Genomic DNA, 22,175 nt, shown 5'->3' on the forward strand with positions numbered 1-22,175 from the left:
AGGGCCGGCTTCCCGAGGCCCCACCTCCTTCCGACTGGCGGGTGGTATTTGTCCCGCCCACTCCCGCCCGCCCTGTTCCGCTTCCGGTCGTCTGGGCGCTGGCCCCGGAAGGTTGTTGTCGTGGTGGTCGCGATGGGGAAGTCAGATTTTCTCACCCCGAAGGCTATCGCCAACAGGATCAAATCCAAGGGGCTTCAGAAGTTGCGCTGGTATTGCCAGATGTGCCAGAAGCAGTGCCGGGACGAGGTAAGCGGGCGCGGGTTGGCCCCGCGCGCACCCCCGCGCTTCTCCGGCGGGACCCCACTGGGGATGCAGGCTGAGGTGCCCGACGCCGCGGCGACGGCCTGGGTCTCCCGACCCCAGGCGTGAGGGCTGCGCAGGGCGAGCCGGGGACTCCACTCCCTTCAATCCCCCGTCCTGGCGGGGAATCCGGCTTTGGACACCTCCTTCCTCCCCAGTCCAATCACCCCAAAAGGAGTAAAGAATGGAAAGGTTATAATCCCAAAAGGAATAAAGAATAAAGAGGTTATAACCCCAAAAGGAGTAAAGAATGAAAAGGTTTTCTAGCCCCCCCTGAGAACGGACGTCAGTCAGGCTGTCCTGAAACACGGGATGAGCCTTGCGGCGCTGGACGCCCTGGAATAACAACACCCGTCTCAGACTTGGCTTGGCTCTTAGACATAATCAGGGTACAGACCAGAACTAAGCCCTTGCAAGCTAGTCACCTAACAAGCCTTTGTCGAGCGCCTGCGACGTGCCAGGTCTGGGATGTTTTCTGCGGGTGAGATGTGGACTCTGGAGTCAGAACCAGGAGGCGGAGCTATGTACCCTTACAAGTTACTTGCTTTCTCTCCACCTGTTTACATATTTGAAAACATATTTGAAAACGGACTAGTAATTGTCCGTTCTTGTGAGACTGTTTGAGTTTTAAATGAGTGAATTATCTGCAAAGTGGCTGAGGGGCAGATATTGAGAAGCTTTGTAGACTGTGCTGTGGAGCACTTTTTTCCAATTATTTAGGTGGATGATAAAAGCACCTGGAAAAATTGACAGCAGGCTAGTGACGTGATCCTATGTTTCTCTGGATGTTGAATTGGGTAAGAAAGGAAGAACACTGGGCACTTGGAATAATGTAATCCAGTGTTTCTGCAAGTGAGGGATGAGAACCTTTAGGTGGGACTCACGTTGAATGACACTGATAACAGTGTTTCTCTTTCACTTCTCTTTAGTTCTCTTTACTACTACTCACGGTAAAATTCTCACACAGAAAACTAGTACAGGGAAATCCATATACCCTTTACCCAGATTTAACATTTTAAGTATTTTGCTGTGTCCTTTTCTCTGAAATATTTTAAAGTAAATTACAAACATCAGGATATTTCACTTCTAAATGTTTAAATCAGTTCAGTTCAGTTCAGCCGCTTAGTCATATCCAACTCTTTGCGGCCCCATGGACTGCAGCACGCCAGGCCTCCCTGTCCATTGCCAACTCCCTGAGTTTACTTGAACTCATGTCCATTGAGCCGGTGATGCCATCCAACCATCTCATCCTCTATTGTCCCCTTCTCCTGCCTTCAATCTTTCCCAGCATCAGGGTCTTTTCCAGTGAGTCAGATCTTCGCATCAGGTGGCCAAAGTATTGGAGTTTCAGCTTCAGCATCAGTCCTTCCAATGAATATTCAGGACTGATTTCCTTTAGGATGGACTGGTTGGATCTCCTTGCAGTCCAAGGGGCTCTCAGGAGTCTTCTCCAACACCACGGTTCAAAAGCATCAATTCTTCGGTGCTCAGCTTTCTTTATAGTCCAACTCTCACATCCATACACGACTACTGGAAAAAGAATAGCTTTGACTAGACAGACCTTTGTTGGCAAAGTAATGTCTCTGCTTTTTAATATGCTGTCTAGGTTGGTCATAACTTTTCTTCCAAGGAGTAAGCATCTTTTAATTTCATGGCTGCAGTCACCATCTGCAGTGATTTTAGAGCCCAGAAAAATAAAGTCAGCCACTGTTTCCACTGTTTGCCCATCTATTTGCCATGAAGTGATGGGACCAGATGCCATGATCTTTGTATTTTGAATGTTGAGTTTTTAAGTCAGCTTTTTCACTCTCCTCTTTCACTTTCATCAAGGGGCTCTTTAGTTCTTCGCTTTCTGCGAAGGGTGATGTCGTCTGCATAAGGGTGGTGTCATCTGCATATCTGAGGTTATTGATATTTCTCCCAACAGTCTTGATTCCAGTTTGTGCTTCATCCATTTAAACTCCAGAAATGTTTAAATATACTCCTCTAAAATATTAGGATATTTTTCTACATAGTCACAGTATATGTCATGACACATAACCAAATTAATAAAAATTTCTTCGAGACTTCTTTGGTAGCCCAGTGGTAGGGAATCCTCCTTTCAGTGCAGGGGACGCAGGTTCAATCCCTGGTTGGGTGACTAAGATCCCACGTGCCACGGAGCAGCTAAACCCATGAAGCACAATCACTGAGCCCCCAAGCCCTGGAGTCCACGTGTCTGTGATTAGAGACTCCATGAGCCACATGGAAAAATAGATCCCTTATGCTGCAACTCTAAGACCCAATGCAGTCAAATAAATAATTTCTTCTTATCACCTGGTATATACTGCATAGTCACACTTTCTCAATTGTTCCCATGAATGCTATGTAAAACTTTTTTTTTTTTGGCATAAGGAACTGCATTCAGTGTCCTGTGATAAACCATAATGGAAAAGAATGTAAGTGTGTGTATAACTGGATTACTTTGCTACACAGTGGAAATTAACACATTGTAAATCAACTATACCAAAATAAAATAAAAGTACAAGCAAAAAAAAAAAAAAAACCCAGTTATTTTTCAAACCAAGATCCAGTCAAAAGCAATACATTGGATTTAGTTATTAGAACTTTTTTAAAAAGTAGACTAATTTTTCAGGTTCACAGCGAAAATGAAGTACATTTTTTGAAAGGTACAAAGATCTCTCTTACCCACCCTGCCCTCAATATGTATAGCCTTCCAGATCGTCAGCATGGTGCAACAGAATAGTACTTCTGTGACAATCAGTGAGGCGATTCGTGCATCATTAGCACCAAAGTGCATATTTTGTATTAGAGTTCACTCTTGGTGTTGAGCATTCTGTGGGTTTGGACAAACGTGTAGTGACTAATATCCACCATTATACTGTCATACAGAATAGTTTCACTGCCCTAAAAGTCTCAGTGGTGTGGTATATTAGGAGTTTTAATTCTCTCTCAGTTTTAAATTTGAGACATAGCACCTTTCCTTCCCCCTGTTTGTTTTTCTTGACATTGACTTGAAGACACTAGGCCAGTAGTGATCCTGGAGGATTCCGTTTTAACCATTACGTTTTCTTGTGGTTGTCTTTTGTCTTCTTTCTCTAACCCTTGTAGTTTCTGTAAACTGGGTCCTGGCAAAAATTGTGTAGGCTTGTGTGGATGACAAAAGATTAGGAAGCTGCTCTAAGCAAGGTTGAGGTTGGACTCAGGACAGTGGGAAGGGGGTTGAGCAGAGGGACCCGGTGAGTCATTAGGAGGGCTGAGCAGACACAGCGCTGTGGAGGTGGAGGCCTCTGGGGCGCGGCCGTCCTGCGTCCTGGACTGGGTGCAGGTCAGGACGGCGCTGTTCCCGAGGTGGGGAGACAGAGGAGAGGCACTTTCTCATGTCTCTTACTAGTGAAGAATTAGGTTCAGATGTTAAGCAGCATAGATGCAAAGTCAAAACTTGTATTTTTTTTAATCATCTGAAGAATATATAGATTTAGTGTGATAAAGATTATGTATATTAGGAAATAGTGTCTTTTGGGTAATGAGCTAAAGTATAGGAGTAAAGTATAGGAAAGTGAGTGACAATATAATACTTTTCCTAATGGAAATTCACTACTGACCCATTTTACTTCATTATATGCCTCGAAATGCCTGCTTAACACTTTGTATGAAGTAGGTGCCCAGTAGCAATTTGTTAGAGTCAAAACGTGAAATCACTCTTCCTTTCTGTGCCCTGTAATATTTCTTACTAATGTCTGTTTTCTAAAGCGCCATTTTTCTGTCTCTTTAATCTTCTGGGATTCTTCTTTGATTAGCAAGATTGCAAAACTCAGCTTTATAAAGTTTTTTTTTTTTTTAAACAACAGGGTGCTACAGCCAGTGACTTAATTATTTTTTATAATTTATCATCAAAGAGCAGTTATTTATGGTTTAATTGCTTATTAATTTATTAATAAGTTATTGATGTTACTTATTAAATTGTTATTTTCTATTTATTAAATTATTGTTTTTTATTATTAATTAAATACTTTTAATGACCTAAATCAGAATTTAACTACTGCCTTTGCATTTTTATAGAATGGCTTTAAGTGTCATTGTATGTCTGAATCTCATCAGAGACAGCTGTTGCTGGCTTCAGAAAATCCTCAGCAATTTATGGATTATTTTTCAGAGTAAGTAACTCAACACCATCCTTATCTCATAAGCTTTATTCAGTTGGACATTAAAGAGATGCTTAATAGTGTATATATTGGAGGCTCTGATTATTCCTTACAAATTAATGTGATAGCTGCATTAACTTTATGCTCCATTTTTGTCTTCTTTTGACAACTTATCATTGTGTGGAATTGTTAAAAAAAAAAAAGTATTTCTCATGATTCAGTCTTTCCTTCCTTCCACATCAAACATAATGAAAAACTGTCTTTCATTCTAAAAGAGCTGTGGCTGAGAGCATAGCTCTGGAATCAGATTGCCTGACTTTTCAGTCCTTCAGACCTGGCCTCTCCACTCAGGAGCTGAGTGACTTTGGCTGAACTTCTGGAGTTTGTCTATAGATATTGTATCTTCTCAAGTATTGTCTTTCCTTCATAGGGTTTATGTGAAGATTCAGTTCAGTTCAGTTGCTTAGTCATGTCCAACTCTTTGCGACCCCATGGACTGCAGCATGCCAAGCTTCCCTGTCCTTCACCAACTCCCTAAGCTTGCTCAAACTCATGTCCATCGAGTCGGTGATGGCATCCAACCATCTCATCCTCTGGCGTCACCTTCTCCTGCCTTCAGTCTTTCCCAGCATCAGAGTCTTTTTCAAAAGAATTAATTCTTCAGTGCTCAGCTTTCTTTATGGTCCAATTCTCACATATGTGAAGATTAAATGAATTAATATTTTTAAAGTGTTTAAAAGAGTGCCCATTACTTGATTAATATTAGCTGTTAGTTATTATTTCAGTACACAGGTATTCTGATATTCCGAACAGTGATACGTTCTACTATGCAGTGTCATAACATCATACTCATTAATGCCAGTCAGTGCTGTCAGAAACAGCTTTAAGTATTAGGAAATGTGTCAAATTCATGGTGGTGGATACTAACTTACCAAGTTTCCCTTTTTGCTTGGAAGCTCAGATTTTATATTGGCAACAAATATTGTCACTTGTTTTCCTTGATGTAACAGGCTCATTTTGTTTATTTTTGAGAAGAATATATACTGAATACTTCATTTGAAATAACTGTCATGTCTACCTGTCTGTCATTTCTCTAATACCAAGTGATGCTTTCATGTTTTTGTGCTGGTAGGGGTTGGGAACAGCCTTCTTTTCCTTTTCATCTGTAAAAATTCTATTTGTCCTTCACCACCCAGATTAAAGATTGCCTCTGCCTCCCGGCATCTCCCTCATGGCTTCCTGTGATATCTTATTACATCTCTTTTTCAGGTTAGCTTAGCCAAGCAACAGTTTCACTTCTGTTGTGGTTATGATGGTTCTGCTAGGTTGTGACCTCAGTGAGGATTTGTATCTTACTCACCTTGTTTGTCCGGCACTTAACATTGTGCTTAGCTCAGAGGGGCACGTTAAGTGGCAACTTCACGTGGAAAGGGCAGTTTTGTTATTGATAGAATGGGGTTACTACACACATTCACTGAGACTTCATGAAGCAGTGAAACTTCATGAAGAACCCTCTCCAGAGACCCATGGTCCCTTTGTACCTGCTTCACCAAGACAAAGTTTCAGCTCCAAACCAGCTTTTAACTTGAATTCTTGAAAGCTATAATCTTGCAGGATTCTTCCCTTGTTCAGTGTTTAAAGGTTCACAACAGATGTTCACGTAGATATTCCATATATCATTTGCTCATGCAAACTGTATGGTGGCTTAAATTTCAGGAAGATGATGCTGTATATTTGTAGAAATTACCTTAATGCTTTCCCTTCTTGCTTTATTAGGGAATTCCGAAATGACTTCCTAGAACTTCTCAGGAGACGCTTTGGTAAGCACCTTAAGTCTTGTGCACACAGTGACTTTGTAGTCTTATAATCTGCTCAGGGTCTGCCCTGTTGTATTTTGTTCTCAGGCACCAAGAGGGTTCACAACAACATTGTTTACAACGAGTACATCAGCCACCGGGAGCACATCCACATGAATGCCACGCAGTGGGAGACACTGACGGATTTTACCAAGTGGCTGGGCAGAGAAGGTGAGAACAAGAGGTGATGTGAGCGGTTGTTACATGGCTGCATTGTGGGCAGGGAGAAGATGGTCCTGTATTCTATGTGCCGGGCACTCAGTTGTGTCTGACTCTTTGTGACGCCGTGGATGGTAGCCCGCCAGACCTCTCTGTCCACTTTCTGTGTAAATTTACGGAAAAGAGGTTGAGTAGGGCAGTTAGAAACTGGTGGAGAGGAGTGCCTCCTCCAGGGCTGCTTTTGTGCGCTGCGGGTGTGTAAGGGCGTCTGGAGCTGTTCTCTTGATCATGCCAAGATTTATCACTGAAGCATCCACTCGCTAGGTTGAATATCAGTACCTGTCCTCTTCTAGTTTTTTCCCCCCACATTCATTTCACTTTCACAAACTCTTGTTGAGGCAAATTTTAAATCTGCTGCCTCTTTTCCCATTTCTAATAGGATAGAACATTCGGGAAAAGAAAAGAGGAAGAAATTTTTTTTATCATTGTATTACTTATTCAATGTGTTTCTTTATTCCATTTTCTGGGGAAGTTTTCTGCTAGTGAAGTCAGGAGGAATATCATGTATTCAGTGGATGTTAAATGCTTAGACACAGTTGAATAAATATTAAGCAGGATAATCGTTTTTTAATGTTTCCCTTGTTTAAATGTGTTGGCGCAACCTAATCAGAAACCAAAATAATATTTTTTTCTATTTAAAAATATTAGAAAGTATTCCAATTAAAATCTAAATGTCATAACTGTAAATATGGAAAATTCACATACTGTATGAATTTGTGTATTTGAACATGTTTGAATGAGTGTGCTTGAATGAATGAGTAATTACTGCAGACAGATCACATTTATATTTTCTTTCAGCTTTGATTGTGTACAAAATTAAGAGTATCCATTACTTTTTTTAAGGTTTGTGCAAAGTGGATGAGACACCAAAAGGCTGGTATATTCAGTATATAGATAGGGACCCTGAAACAATCCGCCGACAGCTGGAACTAGAGAAAAAGAAGAAGCAGGACCTCGATGATGAAGAAAAAACCGCCAAATTTATTCAAGAACAAGTGAGAAGAGGTCTGGAAGGGAAAGAGCAGGTGGGCATCATCCAGAGATGCAACAGACAAAGGTCTGAAGAAGCACAGTCACTTATTTGTTTAGGCCTTGAACCGCATTTTGTAGGATAAAGCACGTGGCCTGGTATAAAAGCCCAGGTTGTGGAGTGGAGACAAACCTGGGTCACTTCCTGACTTCACATGCTTATGTAATAGTGTAATCTTCTAAACCTGTTTCCTCACCCCTAAAATAGAGTCAGCACCTAAAGGTGAAGACATGAACAGGTCAGTTCAACCAATTATAGCCATTGCAGTGCTGGGGAAGACTACAGTGTGTGGGGACACAGAGGGCCGGCACTTGCTCCAGCCTGGGGCGACGCAAGAATATTTAAAGGTAGATACAGCCCCCAGGCTGAGGAGTCTTGAGGAGTCACTGGGTCAAACCCAGGTGAACAGGGGAGGGAAGGCATGATAAAATTGTTTCAGGTGTTAGAATAACTAGATCAAGGCGTTTATTTTAGCAGATAGTTATTGGTCACCACTGTGTGCCAGGCATTCTTACAGGCACTGGGGATACAGTAGTGGAGAGAAGATGAAAATCCTGCCTTCAAAGAGCTTGTATACTAGACATGTGTGAGAGCAGGAAAATATAGCCTAGTGTGTATGTGAAACTACTAGCCATTGAGTATTGTTAAAAGCTTCTTATTGTGATGCAGCATACATAAAGTGTATGGCATGCGTGAATCTTAAGGTTACACTTCCATCAACTTTTACTTATGTATGTGTCTTTAGATGAATGGATGGGTTGATCGACCTATAGATAAGTAGATAGTCCATGTGGCTGCCACCCAGATGAAATATTAAGCATTTCCAGTATCCTAGAAGGGTCCCTCATGCCCATTCCTAACCAGCACCCCTTGTCCCCAGAGAAGGAAGCACTGTTCCAACACACTGTTATTAATTGTTGGTTGGTTTAACCTGTCTTTGAACTCTGGAAGGATGGAATCATGAGTGTGTTGTCTTTTTATCTATGTATTCATGCATTCATTTATTTTTATTGATGGCATGTTCTCTTTGTGTCTGGCTTTCCTAGCTCAGCATAACGTTCTGTGTGTGTCGTCCACCGTGTCCTTTCCTGTTAGTGCTGCCTTCTCTTCTTGAATGATGTAGAACATTTCATTTTATGAATATAAGTCTGTTTATCCATTCTCCTGTTGAGAAGCATGTGGCTTGTTTCCAGCTCCTCGCCCATCCCCCATACAGTGTCTTTATTGGAAGATGTTTACAATACATGTAATCTCTTATTTAGTACCTTAACTGTTTTAGGTAGCAAGTTATAATTTACGGCTATTGAATAGTGTTAGTAAATGCACTGTGAACCAAACCTTCAAATTCTTTTTTTTTTTTTTTAAGGAAGTCCCTGTTTTTACAGAATTAAGCAGAGAAAATGACGAAGAAAAAGGTACTTTTCTTCCTGTTTGAAAATGGATGCTTTTATCCTGGCCCTGCCAAAAACTAGCAACATGTTTGGGAACAGGACATATTGTCTACCTGGACTGCTTTATTCTCATTAGTAAAATGAAAAGGTGGTAACAGTGAATTAGATGGAATGCCTTCAGCAGCAAATAACCAGACTGAGTAAAATTAGCCTAAACGGTAAGGAAATCCTTTGCCATACCAAGACTCCGACTCCCAGAGATAGGGTGGTTCCGGATGTCACACTCTCAGCAGCTGGACACAAGGTGGCTGCCAGCACTTCAGCCATCATATGCAGACCCAGCGTGTCCAGAGGAGAACAGAGCGCCTGTTTCTCTTCTGGAGTCCCCTATGAGCAAGTAAGCTTTTCCTAGAAGACCTTCTTCTTAGCAGCAGACTTCCTTTTGAATGTCATTGGCCAGACTGTATCTCGTGTCCACCTCAAAATCAGTCACTGGGAAAGGAAATGGAATGATTTTGATTGGTTTAGACCAAAGAACTGTATTTATCCCCTCCCACAGGTCCCACCTCTTAGTCCCGTCCCCTTGGGTGTTAGGTTTTTAACCTTTGGATTTGGGAGGGGACACACCCCTTCAGACCATAGCATCCCCCAAGCTATGTGTGAGGCCTACAGACACGGAAACAAAATGGGATTCCTGTTACCAAGGGGAGAGGGGAGGCGGAGTGGGGAAGGGGCCAAGGCCACATGCTGTATCCAGTGAAGGTCTCCCCCTGCTCTGTAAGCACCACTTCATTATATTTTACAGGAGTTTATGATCTCTGGGTAGGAGCATTCCAGCTCTCATTATTCAAAATGTCCATGAATTTCTGTGTGACTTCTTCGTGGTACTTACCTGATGTTTTACTAGAATTTTCCCCAAATATATATCAAATACCAGTTCTTTTCTTCCAGTTACATTTAATCTGAATAAAGGAGCCTGTAGTTCAGGAGCAACATCTTCCAAATCAAGGTGAGCCACGTGGACAGGTGTCTTAGAACTTGAGAGTTTGGGTGGAATGTTGATGACTATGTTAAAAGGTGCAGGATTGTGAGTTATTTTTTCTAGTTGTCATTTTCATCTCTTTTTGTTTTGTTTAATGGTTGATTTTTTTCTTAGAAACTGTTTTTTTATTATTTGCCTGTGATGAGCTGATTCTGTCTTTTGAGGAAAGGCTCATTTTTTACTGAAATGCTTCACATGGTAAACATTAACTTCTCCCTGACTCCTTCTCCACTCAGTGGTTCTTTATGTGCTATGGCAGTAGTGTTTGTTTTTCTATCATAGCCCACTGTGTTCGCTGGGGTATATACTTTTTGTCTTACCTGCTGTATTATGATTTTCTGAGAATAGAGATGAGACTTATTCAGCTACCTCCTTGCTGCATGCGTGCTTAGTCACTTCAGTCGTGTCCGTCTCTCCGCGACCCTGTGGACCATGGCCTGCCAGGCTCCTCTGTCCATGGGATTCTCCAGGCAAAAACACTGGAGTGGGTTGCCATTTCCTTCTCCAGTGATAAAGTATGAAGTGAGTGAGGTGAAGTCACTCAGTCGTGTCGGATTCTTTGCGACCCCATGGACTGTAGCCTACCAGGCTCCTCCGTCCATGGGACTTTCCAGGCAAGAGTACTGGAGTGGGTTGCCATTGCCTTCTCCAGCTATCTCCTTAGCCTCTGGTAAAGTGTAAATGTGTCAGTAGACACTCAGTAGCAATCGCCTTCCCTTCTAAAGGGTGTGGTGCTGAGCAGGAGCTGACCAGCCTTTTCTATAAAGGGCCACATAGCGAGTATTTTAGACTTTGTGGGCCATGTGTCTGTCACCACTTCGCTTAACTGTGCTGTCGGACTGAGGAAGCAGCCACAGACAATACGTAAGCGAATGAGCCCGGCTGTGTTCCGGTTCGCTCTCATTTACGAAGGCAGGCAGTAGACTGGGTCTGGCGCTCAGGCTGTAGTGTGTCAAGCCCCGGGATGGCCCACGGTCAGGTGTTTGTACCCACCCTCGGTGTTCTCTTTTCTCGAGGGCCTCATGTGTTCTTCCACCAGTGCACGTGCCGCTTGTCATGTGCGGCGCACTCGGCTTTAGTCATGGAGGTTTAAAGACGGAGAGGGTATTCAGGGGGACCCCAGTATCTGGTGGAATTTATCTGTTGAGCTGGGTCATATTTGCTATTTTCCTTCATATTCTACATGATGCTTATTTCTGTGCTGTGCTTAGTCAGTCAGTCGTGTCTGACTCTTTGTGACCCCATCGACTATTGTCCCCAGGCTCCTCTGTCCATGGGGATTCTCCAGACAAGAATACTGCAGTGGGTTGCCATTTCCTTCTCCAGGGGATCTTCCCAACCCAGGGGTCGAACCCAGGTTTCCCACATTGCAGGCAGATTCTTTCCCAGCTGAAGCGCCAGGGAAGCCCAATGCTTATTTAACCTAACTCAATTTTTTGTTTTGGGGGAGGGTTTGTTGTTGTTGTTGTTTTTTAGTTAATCACAGTGTATATAATTCAGTGGCATTAAGTAGATTCACACTGGTACAACCATCACCTGCATGACTTTTCATCCCCCCAAACAAACTCTGCACTCTCAAAGATAACTCCCCACTGCCCCTCCCCTCAGCCCCTGGTTGCCTCTGTTCTGCTCGTCTGTCTTTATGAATCTGAGCAGAATCACATAGTATTTTGTCTGTTTGTGTCTGGCTTCTTTCACTTAGCACAGCGTCTTCAAGGTGTATCTGTGTCTAGGCATGGATCAGCATTTCTTTCTTTAGTCTCGATGGTAATGTCCCCTTGTACATGTAGACCACGTTTTGTTTATCCAGTCATCTATTGTGAGCGTTTGAGTTGTTTTCACATTTTGGCTCTTGTGATTAATGCTCTTCTGAACATCAGTTTACAAGTATCTGTTCACATTCCTGCTTTCAGTTCCTTTGGGTGTTTATCCAGAAGTGGATTTGCTGGATTATATGGTCATTCTGTATTTAATTTTTAAAAGGTTTTCCACAACAGCTGTACCATTTTACATTCCAGCATTTGCACAGAAGGCTCCAGTTTCTCCACATCCTTGCAAACATTTGTTATTTTTGTGTGTTTTTTTTAATAGTAGCAGCCTAATGAGTGTGTTTCATATTGGTTTTGATTTGCATTTCCCTAATGATTAGTGATGGTAAGGATCTTTTCAAGTGCTTTTTGGCCATTTATAATCTTTGGAGAATCACTTATTGCCCATTTTTTAACCAGGTTTATTTATTATTCAGCTTAATTTTAAGAAAAAGTAACATCTTTAGTACAACTCAGTTTTGTATTTTGTAAATTTGACAATTAATTAGACTGGTAAGGTCCAATGAGTCAGCAAATATTAATAGAGCATATATTTGGGTCACAAGATGGTTACTGCTACTTTACAGGGGGAAAAGAAAAAATATATATGGATATATGTAGTTTCTGCCCTCCTGTGAGAGAGGAGTCATATATACAAAGGGCTTTATGTGAGGTGGAGTGGGGTGCCTGCCCTAGAGTGCTCTGGCAGTTCAAAAAAGGATACAATCCAAGAAATCTCATAAAGAATGGATCTTAAAGAATTTCGACGAGTGGAGAAAATGGAAAGACTGTTTTGGGCACAAAGAGGCGTGTGCAGAATTACAGAGGCTTGAAGCACAGGCATGGCCCAGTCAGTAGCAGACTGTTCAGAATGACAAGTGTACAGAGTAAATCGGGGGTAGTATCCTGGGGCCAGTGGTGACGGTTGTATAGTAGCCCTCAAAAGTTGAGAATGTGTGCTGTGAAGACGTCAGGCAATCAGGAGTAATAAAAACTTTCATGCTGAATGTTGAAATCTTTGTTTTAAAGAAGTGGAACCAACAGCAATGTGCTGGACTTCTGCTGGCCGTTTTACAAACCTCTCACCTGGTTGATCCTTGTGGTCCAACTAGAGTTGGGCCACATTATAATCCCTGTTTATAGCTGGGGAACTGGGACGTAGGGAAAATCGCTCAGGGTCCTAGCAGAAGTAGAAAGAAACCCTTGTGGCCCCGGCCCTGAGGCTGATGCTGTTGTCGGTGGCTCGGGCACACGGGTAGGGTGGCGCTGGCTTGGGGGCGGGGACAGGAAGGGCCCCATGTTCTCAGGGTGCTCCCAGTCCTGTAAGTGAGGGACATGCCCGTCATTGTTTTGACTGATCTGTAGTTAACCGTGTTTAACAGGCTGCTTCTGCGTTGTTCCTTTCACCCGTTATAAAGCCTGCACCTTTACACGGTTTTTGTTAACAGCACACTCCTCTTCCCCTCAGTTCTTTGGGACCAAGTGCCCTGAACACGATTGGGACCACGGCATCAGTGAAGCGGAAGGAGTCCTCCCAGAGCTCGGCTCCGTCAAAAGAGAAGAAGAAGAAGAAGTCTGCCCTCGATGAAATCATGGAGGTGAGCTTTATGAACTGCATGTCCACTGTAGCTATTCGGTGAACCATGTGATTCCAGCCGAGGAGAGTTAAACAGTTTAACCAATTATGAGATTAATACAAAGAGGAAAATGTGCTGAGGCCAGACTGGGGGCGAAGAGCCCAGATGCAGTTCCATCTGAGTGGAGCCGGAACCTCCCTAGACAGGTGCCTCAACTGCTGTCTGCAGAACTCTTCCTGAAATTGTGGTCAGTAGATTTCGTTTAGAAGGACCATCGTGGTGACTGACGCCAGAAGTGAAAGCTCTGCACACCTTTTTGGTGGCTCAGAAAATTGGCATCCTCCAGGGATCTCCTCTGTGGCCTCTTAACTTCCACTTAACACCTCCTAGCTGGGAAGAGAATGTTCAGAAATATTTTTAATTTGATTAAACCAGATAGTCAGTTTATGTGACGAATCATTGAAAACCTGTGATTATCTGACTTAAAGCTATACTTCTGCTTTAAATTTACTTGAAATTCTGGAGTCATACTGCAGAAGATTCTTAATATATCCCTAAATAGCACGTTTCTCCGTTTCACCCCACCACCTTTCCTATCAATAAATTTATGAATTTTCACATAATTTATGAAGAGAAAGAATAAATGGGTACAAGAGACTGACTTTTTTCCCTCTTAACGTCATTTCCTCTGGGCTCCTCACCCTTTCCTTCATTTACAAAGGGATAGGAGGAAACTGTTTGGTCTTCCCTATTATTAGAAAAACAGAAAATGCAGGGCAGTCAGAACAGCTTAAAGTATAACATATTGCATGTACACTGTGACATGTGTTCATTCTAGCGTTCAGCCCACATGGAGTTGCTATTATGTGCCGAGCATCATGCAAGGGCCTGCGTGTGTGGAGTAGGGGGAAAAACATGGACCCTGCGTGTCATGGAGGTTTTACTCTAGCGAAGGAGACATCCCAGACCAAGTGAACCAGTAGATGAGTAATTACAAAATGAGAAGCCCTAAGGAGGTCTGAAGGCAGGGAGTGGGGAGATTGTTCCTTGGATGAGGCGGGGTAGATTGCTACTTCAACCTCCGAAGGGAAGATCCACGTGGCTGGAGCCCAGTGAGCACTGGAGTGGCGGCATCTAACGTTAGAGAAAGCAGGGGCAGCCCTGCAGAAGTCTTAGAGCCCATTTTGAATTTAATTAAGTGAAGCAGAAAGCTAGATCTACCTGCTTAGAATATAACATGCCAAGTTTATAGAGTATCCTTTGTTCATATTGGGAAGTTGGCAGAATTAAAATGAAATTTCAGATCAGCCAAAGAATGGCATTGTTCATTCGCTTTGGAAGTTGGTACTTGGGTCTAACTGAGCAGCTGAGAAAGGGAAGGCTGTGAGGTGCAGTTCTGCTGTGGTCAGCATGTTTCCTTTCGGTCACCCTTCTGTGTACCTGTCTCCTGGTTGTGTTTCCTTCTCCTTCATTCGACATCTTTATCATCCTTGTCAAACAGGGAAGCTCCTTTTTGCCATCAAACTATACCCAAGCGCACTGTGCTAGGTTGGTCCATAAGAGTTACATTTTTACCCCTGAAAACATCACCTGTTTGCAGTCTGATGACAGTCTGGGGAAGGAAGGAGGGGTGGGACTGTGTGATGCTGACAGGCAGCCTCGCAATTGGCTTGATAGAGGCTGTTTGTGTTTTATCTTCTCGGTCAGTTGATTTGCCTGTTACTTATTTTCTTAGAGTTGCTTTTTTTCATTCAAAAATAAATTGCATAAAATGTTTATCAGAGCTTGCACATTATATCAATCTTCTGTGAAGTGTGTTTTATGGAGTTCTTTTGCTAAATAGAATGTTATTAGAAATAAACTGAATATTTTAAAGAGGTAATTGTTTGAATGTCTCATGTGTCCTTCAGATTGAAGAGGAGAAGAAAAGAACTGCACGGACAGATTACTGGCTGCAGCCTGTACGTATCCCACTGGGCCTTCTTATATCTAAGTGTGCTTTTATGTGTGTGCTAAGTTGATACAGTTGTGTCCAACTCTTTGCGACCCCATGGATGGCAGCCTGCCAGGCTTCTCTGCCCATGGGATTCTCCAGGCAAGAATACTGGAGTGGGTTGCCATGCCCTCCTCCAGGGGATCTTCCTGACCCAGGGGTCAAACCCACGTCTCCTGTGTCTCCTGAATTGCGGGTGGATTCTTTACTGCAGGGCCTAGTGCCCTTAAGTGGATGATTTAAATGGCCTTTGATATAAATGGCTAAATTTCTTAAATATCTGTCACTTCTGGAGATACATTTAATGACTCGTCTGTGCATCTGCTCTGTAAAGTCCTGGTTGTACCTTTGTTGGAGGGTGGCTTCCTGTTCTTGAACCAGTAATGTTCCTTGAGTTTAATGCCAAATTTTTGTAAGGACCCCTTGAATTTAAGCCTAGAATTATTTTCTGGTTTTGCTATCTGTGAAAGACGTAGACTAGTTGAGATTGGTAGGTAGAAGGGCTAGATTTCAGGGAACCTTCACTGTGGAAATCAGCCATGAAATATGCATTTTTTCCTCTTGGTAATCAACTGTGTTGAGTTAAAAAGAGAAAGAAGAAATGAAAGATTACTAAGAAAATGTCTTGCCATTGTGCCAGGAAGGCTTCCAACTCCAAAGGGTCTTATTTAAACAACAGTTAACATTTTACCATGATTTTTTGGTGAAGTGGTTTAAAATGTAGGATCAAAAGAGAAAAGGTAATTTAAATTGTTCCTTCCATCTTTTTTTTTCCCCCTAGGAAATCATAGTGAAAATTATAACCAAAAAACTTGGAGAGAAGTATCATAAGAAGAAGGGTATCGTAAAGGTAAGACTGTGAAGTTATGGATGGAATTTGGGAAAGGAGCTGGTGGGGGGCCGGGTAAAGCCATTGTGATACTCCTCAAAAACCAAGTCCTAGTAGCAGAAGCAGTGTGTCTAAGGTTTTTGATGGCTGACTGCACAGTGGTTGGAGAAATATTCTGTTTCCAGCCATAGTATAAACTGTGGTTTGCTTTCTTACTGGAGCAAATAGTATAGGTGCCCATGGCCATGTCTTAAAAAAATTCAGTGAGTACACCTTATGCATTCCCATCGTTGTTGACAGGCAGTGTAATGATGCCCCAGAGTTCTAAGGAGGACTTCCTTGTGTTTAACCTGAGAGGCTTATCTTGATTGCCCTAGGATTTTAAAATTTAAAAATCAGCTCTCTAGTCTTTTTCTTTCTTCTGCTTTTCCTAAGTATAGTTTCATGCTAGCAGCCAGCCCTTGTGCCTGCATAAATTGCCCTCCTAATGTATTTAAACAAGGCAGAATTGTTCCTTTCCCTATATGTCTTAAAGACTTATTCTAAGATCTCCAGCCTTTTCCTTCCAAGTGAAAACCTCAACTAAACTTTGAATTGAACTCTTTAAGGACCATAGCCTGATCATATATGGCTTCTAGAAAATAAACTCCATTGATATTAATAGAAGGAGTTACTCTTAAAACAAGTTGGTCTTACCCTTTGATTAGAATTTCATTTGTTTTCATTTATTTATTTCTATCCTTGGACTTCATATTGGCATCTCTCTTCTGTTATAAAAGTGTTGGTTTTACATGACAGGAAGTAATTGACAAATACACAGCTGTCGTAAAGATGATTGACTCTGGAGACAAGCTGAAACTTGACCAGACTCATTTAGAGACAGTCATTCCAGCACCAGGTAAATCACTCTGCACACCCTTTAGTACATATACCATGGGAAGAAGTGAGTCCATTCCTACTGGATATTATTCAATAGTTCCAGATGTGAGCTTCCTCTTTAGAAACATGTAATCGCCTGTTGTAACCAGCCTGTTTGACTTGGTGATGCGGTTGTTTACCTGTCCTCTGAGGAAGCTATGCTGTGGCATGAATAAATTTTCCCTCCCTAGAATCTGTTTGTTTTTTTTTTACCCCAGAAGCAAATCATAGACATGTCTGGATAAAATCAATCATGTTAGGATGATTCTTAATGCATTTGTTTAGCCATTTGAGATAGTAAAGTAAAAGTTAGTATTATTTTGCTTTTTCTGTTCCTTAATCATCCTACACATTTCTAGTGTAAATGCCACTGTGGTTAGGTTGTCTGCCTCTGACCCAAACCCTTCATGGTATTATCATTGCTGGCACAGTGATGTTAGTCTCTCAGACTTGGTTTATCAGATCAGATCCCGTTATTCTTTCTCCCTAAAACAAAATTCATTTTATGGATTAGGAATTGTGGACTTTTTTTTCAAGAACTTTAGTGAAGTGTAACTGACATAAACTGCATCTGTGTATAAGGTATATAATTTGATAAGTTATAGCACATACCTGCTCCCATGAAAACCATCGCTACCATCACGTTAGTGAATGTACCATCACCCCCCGCAAAGTTCCCCATTTCCTTTATAGCCCTTTGCTCCCCGCTCTGCCTCCCCTCTCCCTCAGGCAGCCACTAGTCTGCATTCCATCATTAGCTCCTACTTTTCTAGAATTTTATAGAAATAAAATCATACCACGTGTCCTGTGTTTGTCTGGCTTCTCTCACTAAGCACATTCATCCATTATTCTGGATGAATCTAGAATAATGTTGTGCGCCTCTGTACCTGATCCCTTTTTACTGCTGAGTATTTCATTATGTGGACATGCCAATCTCTATCCAGTCACCTACTGATGGACATTGGGGTTGTTTAAAGTTCTTGGCCATTACAAATAAAACTGCTATATGAACATTCATGTACAGATCTTTATACAGATAAAAGATATCTTTTCTGAGACAATTCTAGAGATAGAATGGTTCAGTAGGCGTATGTTTACATTTTTATGAAACTAACAAGCATCCTGTGATTTTAAAAAGAGGCAAAGTAAGCTGAATTTTTTCTGGTTATTTATGGGCTCTGGGCACCCCTCCAAGAACCTTATGCTCTTTGGTCTTAAATTAAAACATCCCTTAACAAATAAGTGGAAAAAGTGAGGAGTCTTATAATGTGATGGTGATCGAATTATCTTCAAACTGTGCTTTAGAATCATACAGATAATAAATGATTAAGAACTTGCATTGTGTTGATGCAGTGCAATTATATTTGGCTGTAAGAAAGTAGAAGAAAGTGGCATTTTCTTTGTATTAAGTGTTAACTCTTTTTCTGTTGCAGGAAAAAGAATCCTTGTTTTAAATGGAGGCTACAGAGGAAATGAAGGCACCCTAGAATCCATCAATGAGAAGACTTTTTCTGCTACTATAGTCATTGAAACTGTAAGTATATTTACAGAAAGACAAATTTCAAAGTGCTTTTAAAATGTGCCATGGTTTTTGTCATTGAATTGGTGATTTGTGAGTTTGGGTGTTCTGTTTGTATTCTCTCCTGTTTGGAAATCTGTAAGGTTCCCCCGCCCCGACCCCACCACCCCACCCCTTATTTTTAAGAGTTTTTTTGACTTGGAACATTTTTAAAAGTCTTTACTTTTGTTTTTTTTGGTTATGTTTATATTTTGGTTTTTTTGGCTACAAGTCATGTGGGATCTGGGCTTCCCTGATATCTCAGTTGGTAAAGAATCCACCTGCAATGCGGGAGACCCCAGTTCAATTCCTGGGTTGGAAAGATCCGCTAGAGAAGGGATAGGCTACCCACTCCATTATTCTTGCGCTTCCCTTGTGGCTCAGCTGGTAAAGAATCCGCCTGCAGTGTCGGAGACCTGAGTTTGATCCCTGAGTTGAGGAGATCCCCTGGAGAAGGGAAAGGCTAGCCATTCCAGTATTCTGGCCTGGAAAATTCCATGGACTAGTCCATGGGGTCTCAAAGAGTCAGACGTGACTGAATTTCACTTCATGTGGGGTCTTAGCTCCCCAACCAGGGATTGAACCCACCACCCCTGCCTTGGAAGAGGGTTTCTAAACCACTCGGCCACCAGGGAAGTCCCTGTATAAGCCTGGTTTCTTTAATAACTGACATTGCTGAAGCAGTTTGTTTTCTGATTACAAAAGAAATACCATACTTATTTGTCTTAATCTGTTCACGCTCCTATAACAAACTTACCATAGACCAGGATGACTTTAGAAACAACAGAAATTTACTGCTCACATTCTGGAGTCTGGAAGTGTCACACCAAGGCGCAGGCAGCGCTGGGTGTCTGCTGAGGGTCCGTGTCCTGGTTCGTGTTCTGTCACTGCTGGAGGGGGGGGCCTCTGGGTCCCTTTTCAGGGCCACTAATCCCATCCTCACGGGCTCTGCCCTTGTGACCTCACCACCGCCTAACACCATCACATTTTAATGTATTGAATCAGTTTTGGGTGGGACACAAACTTCAGTCTGCAGTAATACTCTTGTATAAAAGCTGAAAATTACAATTTAATATAAATACTTTAAAAAAATTGCCCATACGCCTCCAGGCAAATGATAACCTCCATTAATATTTTAGCCTGTTTTTTCCCCCGTCTTTGTATTTTATAAAATTGTGTATAATATGTATAGTTTTGTATCCCAGTTTTTTCCCCCTCATATCTAATATAAACTTTATCTGCCAGAGTGTAATTAGTGAAGAATGTATAATCATGATTAATGGAGGAAAGCCACAGAGATGAATAATTTTTCAGTGTTCTTCCTTCTTTCATAAAGGATTTAAGGCAGGCGAGATCAATAAAGTAATTCACTCACAGGAATCTGACATTTAAGTAGAATTGCTGGTTCATTTAGAATTGCCCCACTGACAGCTCTGCTCACAAGAGTGAGACCTCACCTGTCTTCAAAGGAAGGATCTGAGACGGGGGTTTAGAGCCCTGCACTGCTGCACTGTGTCACCTCCATCACGGGGAGCGTGACGGGCTGCGTGTGGGGGGTGCGTGGCCTGGGCGAGCCCCGTGTCACTCCTGGTCCGTTCCGTGGGCCGGAGCGCCGTCTCACACCACGCCTGACCAGGGGGAGCCAGGAAGGGGGACAGGACGTACTGACTAGCCAGCAGGTCTCCGCCACAGTATCTAGTGGTAATGCATCCCACCCAGCATGAAGAAAACACGACCAGTTCCTGACAAGGACACCATAGGGTATTTTTTAAAAATTCAGAGTCATGAAGATCTGTTAGCTACCTTAATGGTGTCTTAGGGGTGTGAAAAGGGCACATTGGCATCCAGAAGCATATGTCCTTTTCTTGTCTTGTAAGTGCATGTGTGTTTTTAACCACTTCTTCAATTATTTTAATTTGTAGGGCCCTTTAAAAGGACGCAGAGTTGAAGGAATTCAATACGAAGACATTTCTAAACTTGCCTGAGTTTGAAAATTTATTAGCATCACATTAAAATCTTAAAGCATCAAATTGGTGTTCACCAAGACATTACAAGACTCTACTGTGTTAGGGTGTTTCTTTTTATAAAACAAATGGATTTATTTAAATATTACTGTAGTTGTTTAGCCTAACTTATAGAAAAACCTAATTATGTCTCGTGAAGTATCAAAATTATGTAATTTTGTCCTTGTTGTTTTTGTTGCCTTTGTAGTATTTCCTTGATTTTTTAATCTACATTAAAAGAATATTATTGTAAAGTGTTGTAAATAGGATAATGTAGAACTATTGTAGAGCAAATCTTTCATATACTCTAAATTTATATTTTCGTCAGTAAAGTAGTAAAGTTGGATGTAATATAATTACATTTTTAAGAGTCAAACTATAAGTAGAATAGCTTTATTGAGATGTAATTCACACACTGTACAATTTCACCCATTTCAGTCCTGGGTGTTCATTGGCAGGACTGATGCTGAAGCTGAAACTCCAATACTTTTGCCACCTCATGTGAAGAGTTGACTCATTGGAAAAGAACCCTGATGCTGGGAGGGATTGGGGGCAGGAAGAGAAGGGGACAACAGAGGATGAGATGGCTGGATGGCATCACCGACTCGATGGACATGAGTTTGAGTAAACTCCGGGAGTTGGTGATGGACAGGGAGGCCTGGTGTGCTGCGATTCATGGGATCGCAAAGAGTCGGACACGACTGAGCAACTGAACTGAACTGAACTGAGAAGTGGACATTTCAGTGGTTTTTAGAATATTTACAAAGTTGTTTGAAAATCACCATTGTCTAATTTGGGAATTTTCATCTCCCCAAAAGTAACCCTGATCTATAGTCACTCCAGACTACTGGCAGCCACTAATCTGCTTTCCATCTCTGTGAATTTGCCTGTCTTGGACATTTCATAGAAGTGGAATCATACGGTTTGTGGTCTTTTATAACCAGCTTCTTACACAAAGTGTAGTGTTTTCAAGGGTTATCCATGTTGTAGCATGGGTCACTACCTCATTTTCATTCAACGGTAGTCTTCTGTATGGATATATGCCACATTTTTTAAAAACTATTCATCAGTTGGAATTGGATTGCTTCCACTTTGAGGCTGTTAGGAATAACGCCGCTGTGAACATGCGTGTACAAGACTTTCTGTGGTCATACATTTTCAGATCCTGGGATTGGAGTCACTGTCACACTGTAGCTCACTCATGTTATGCGTGTCTAACATTTGAAGAGCCACTTCCATAAGGAATGGCTTGCCCTGATTATGGTGCAGAAATAAAACATGATGCTTTGCACAGGCCTCCCCCAAATCTGTAAGTTTGGAATCAACTCTGTAGTTTTCTTCACAGAAGAAAGTTTTATCCCTACATCTCACATTCTTTTCTCCAACATCTTCCTGAAATTATCACAAAGTAGTTACTGAGGTTAAGTTTAATTCTTAAAAAATCAAGCATAAAAATATGATTCTATACTGTAGAATTGTTTTCCCTATAAGGTTTTAGAGGCCAAT

The 22,175-nt window shown here is 41.9% G+C and overlaps 1 protein-coding gene across 1 annotated transcript; it reads left to right on the forward strand.

Moving 5' to 3' along the window:
• Positions 1 to 65: 65 nt before the first annotated feature.
• On the forward strand, positions 66 to 20,923 carry KIN (Kin17 DNA and RNA binding protein). The gene is made up of 13 exons (XM_043479163.1): positions 66 to 246; positions 4,363 to 4,457; positions 6,222 to 6,265; positions 6,350 to 6,472; positions 7,364 to 7,545; positions 8,917 to 8,965; positions 9,893 to 9,950; positions 13,260 to 13,389; positions 15,279 to 15,329; positions 16,143 to 16,211; positions 16,989 to 17,088; positions 18,542 to 18,642; positions 20,589 to 20,923. The coding sequence occupies exons 1-13, from the start codon at positions 133 to 135 to the stop codon at positions 20,649 to 20,651; spliced, it is 1,179 nt and encodes a 392-aa protein (XP_043335098.1). The 5' UTR covers positions 66 to 132; the 3' UTR covers positions 20,652 to 20,923.
• The last annotated feature ends 1,252 nt before the right edge of the window (positions 20,924 to 22,175 follow it).

This window comes from Cervus canadensis, chromosome 10 (genome assembly GCF_019320065.1).
Source record: "Cervus canadensis isolate Bull #8, Minnesota chromosome 10, ASM1932006v1, whole genome shotgun sequence".
Taxonomy (NCBI): Eukaryota; Metazoa; Chordata; class Mammalia; order Artiodactyla; family Cervidae; genus Cervus; species Cervus canadensis.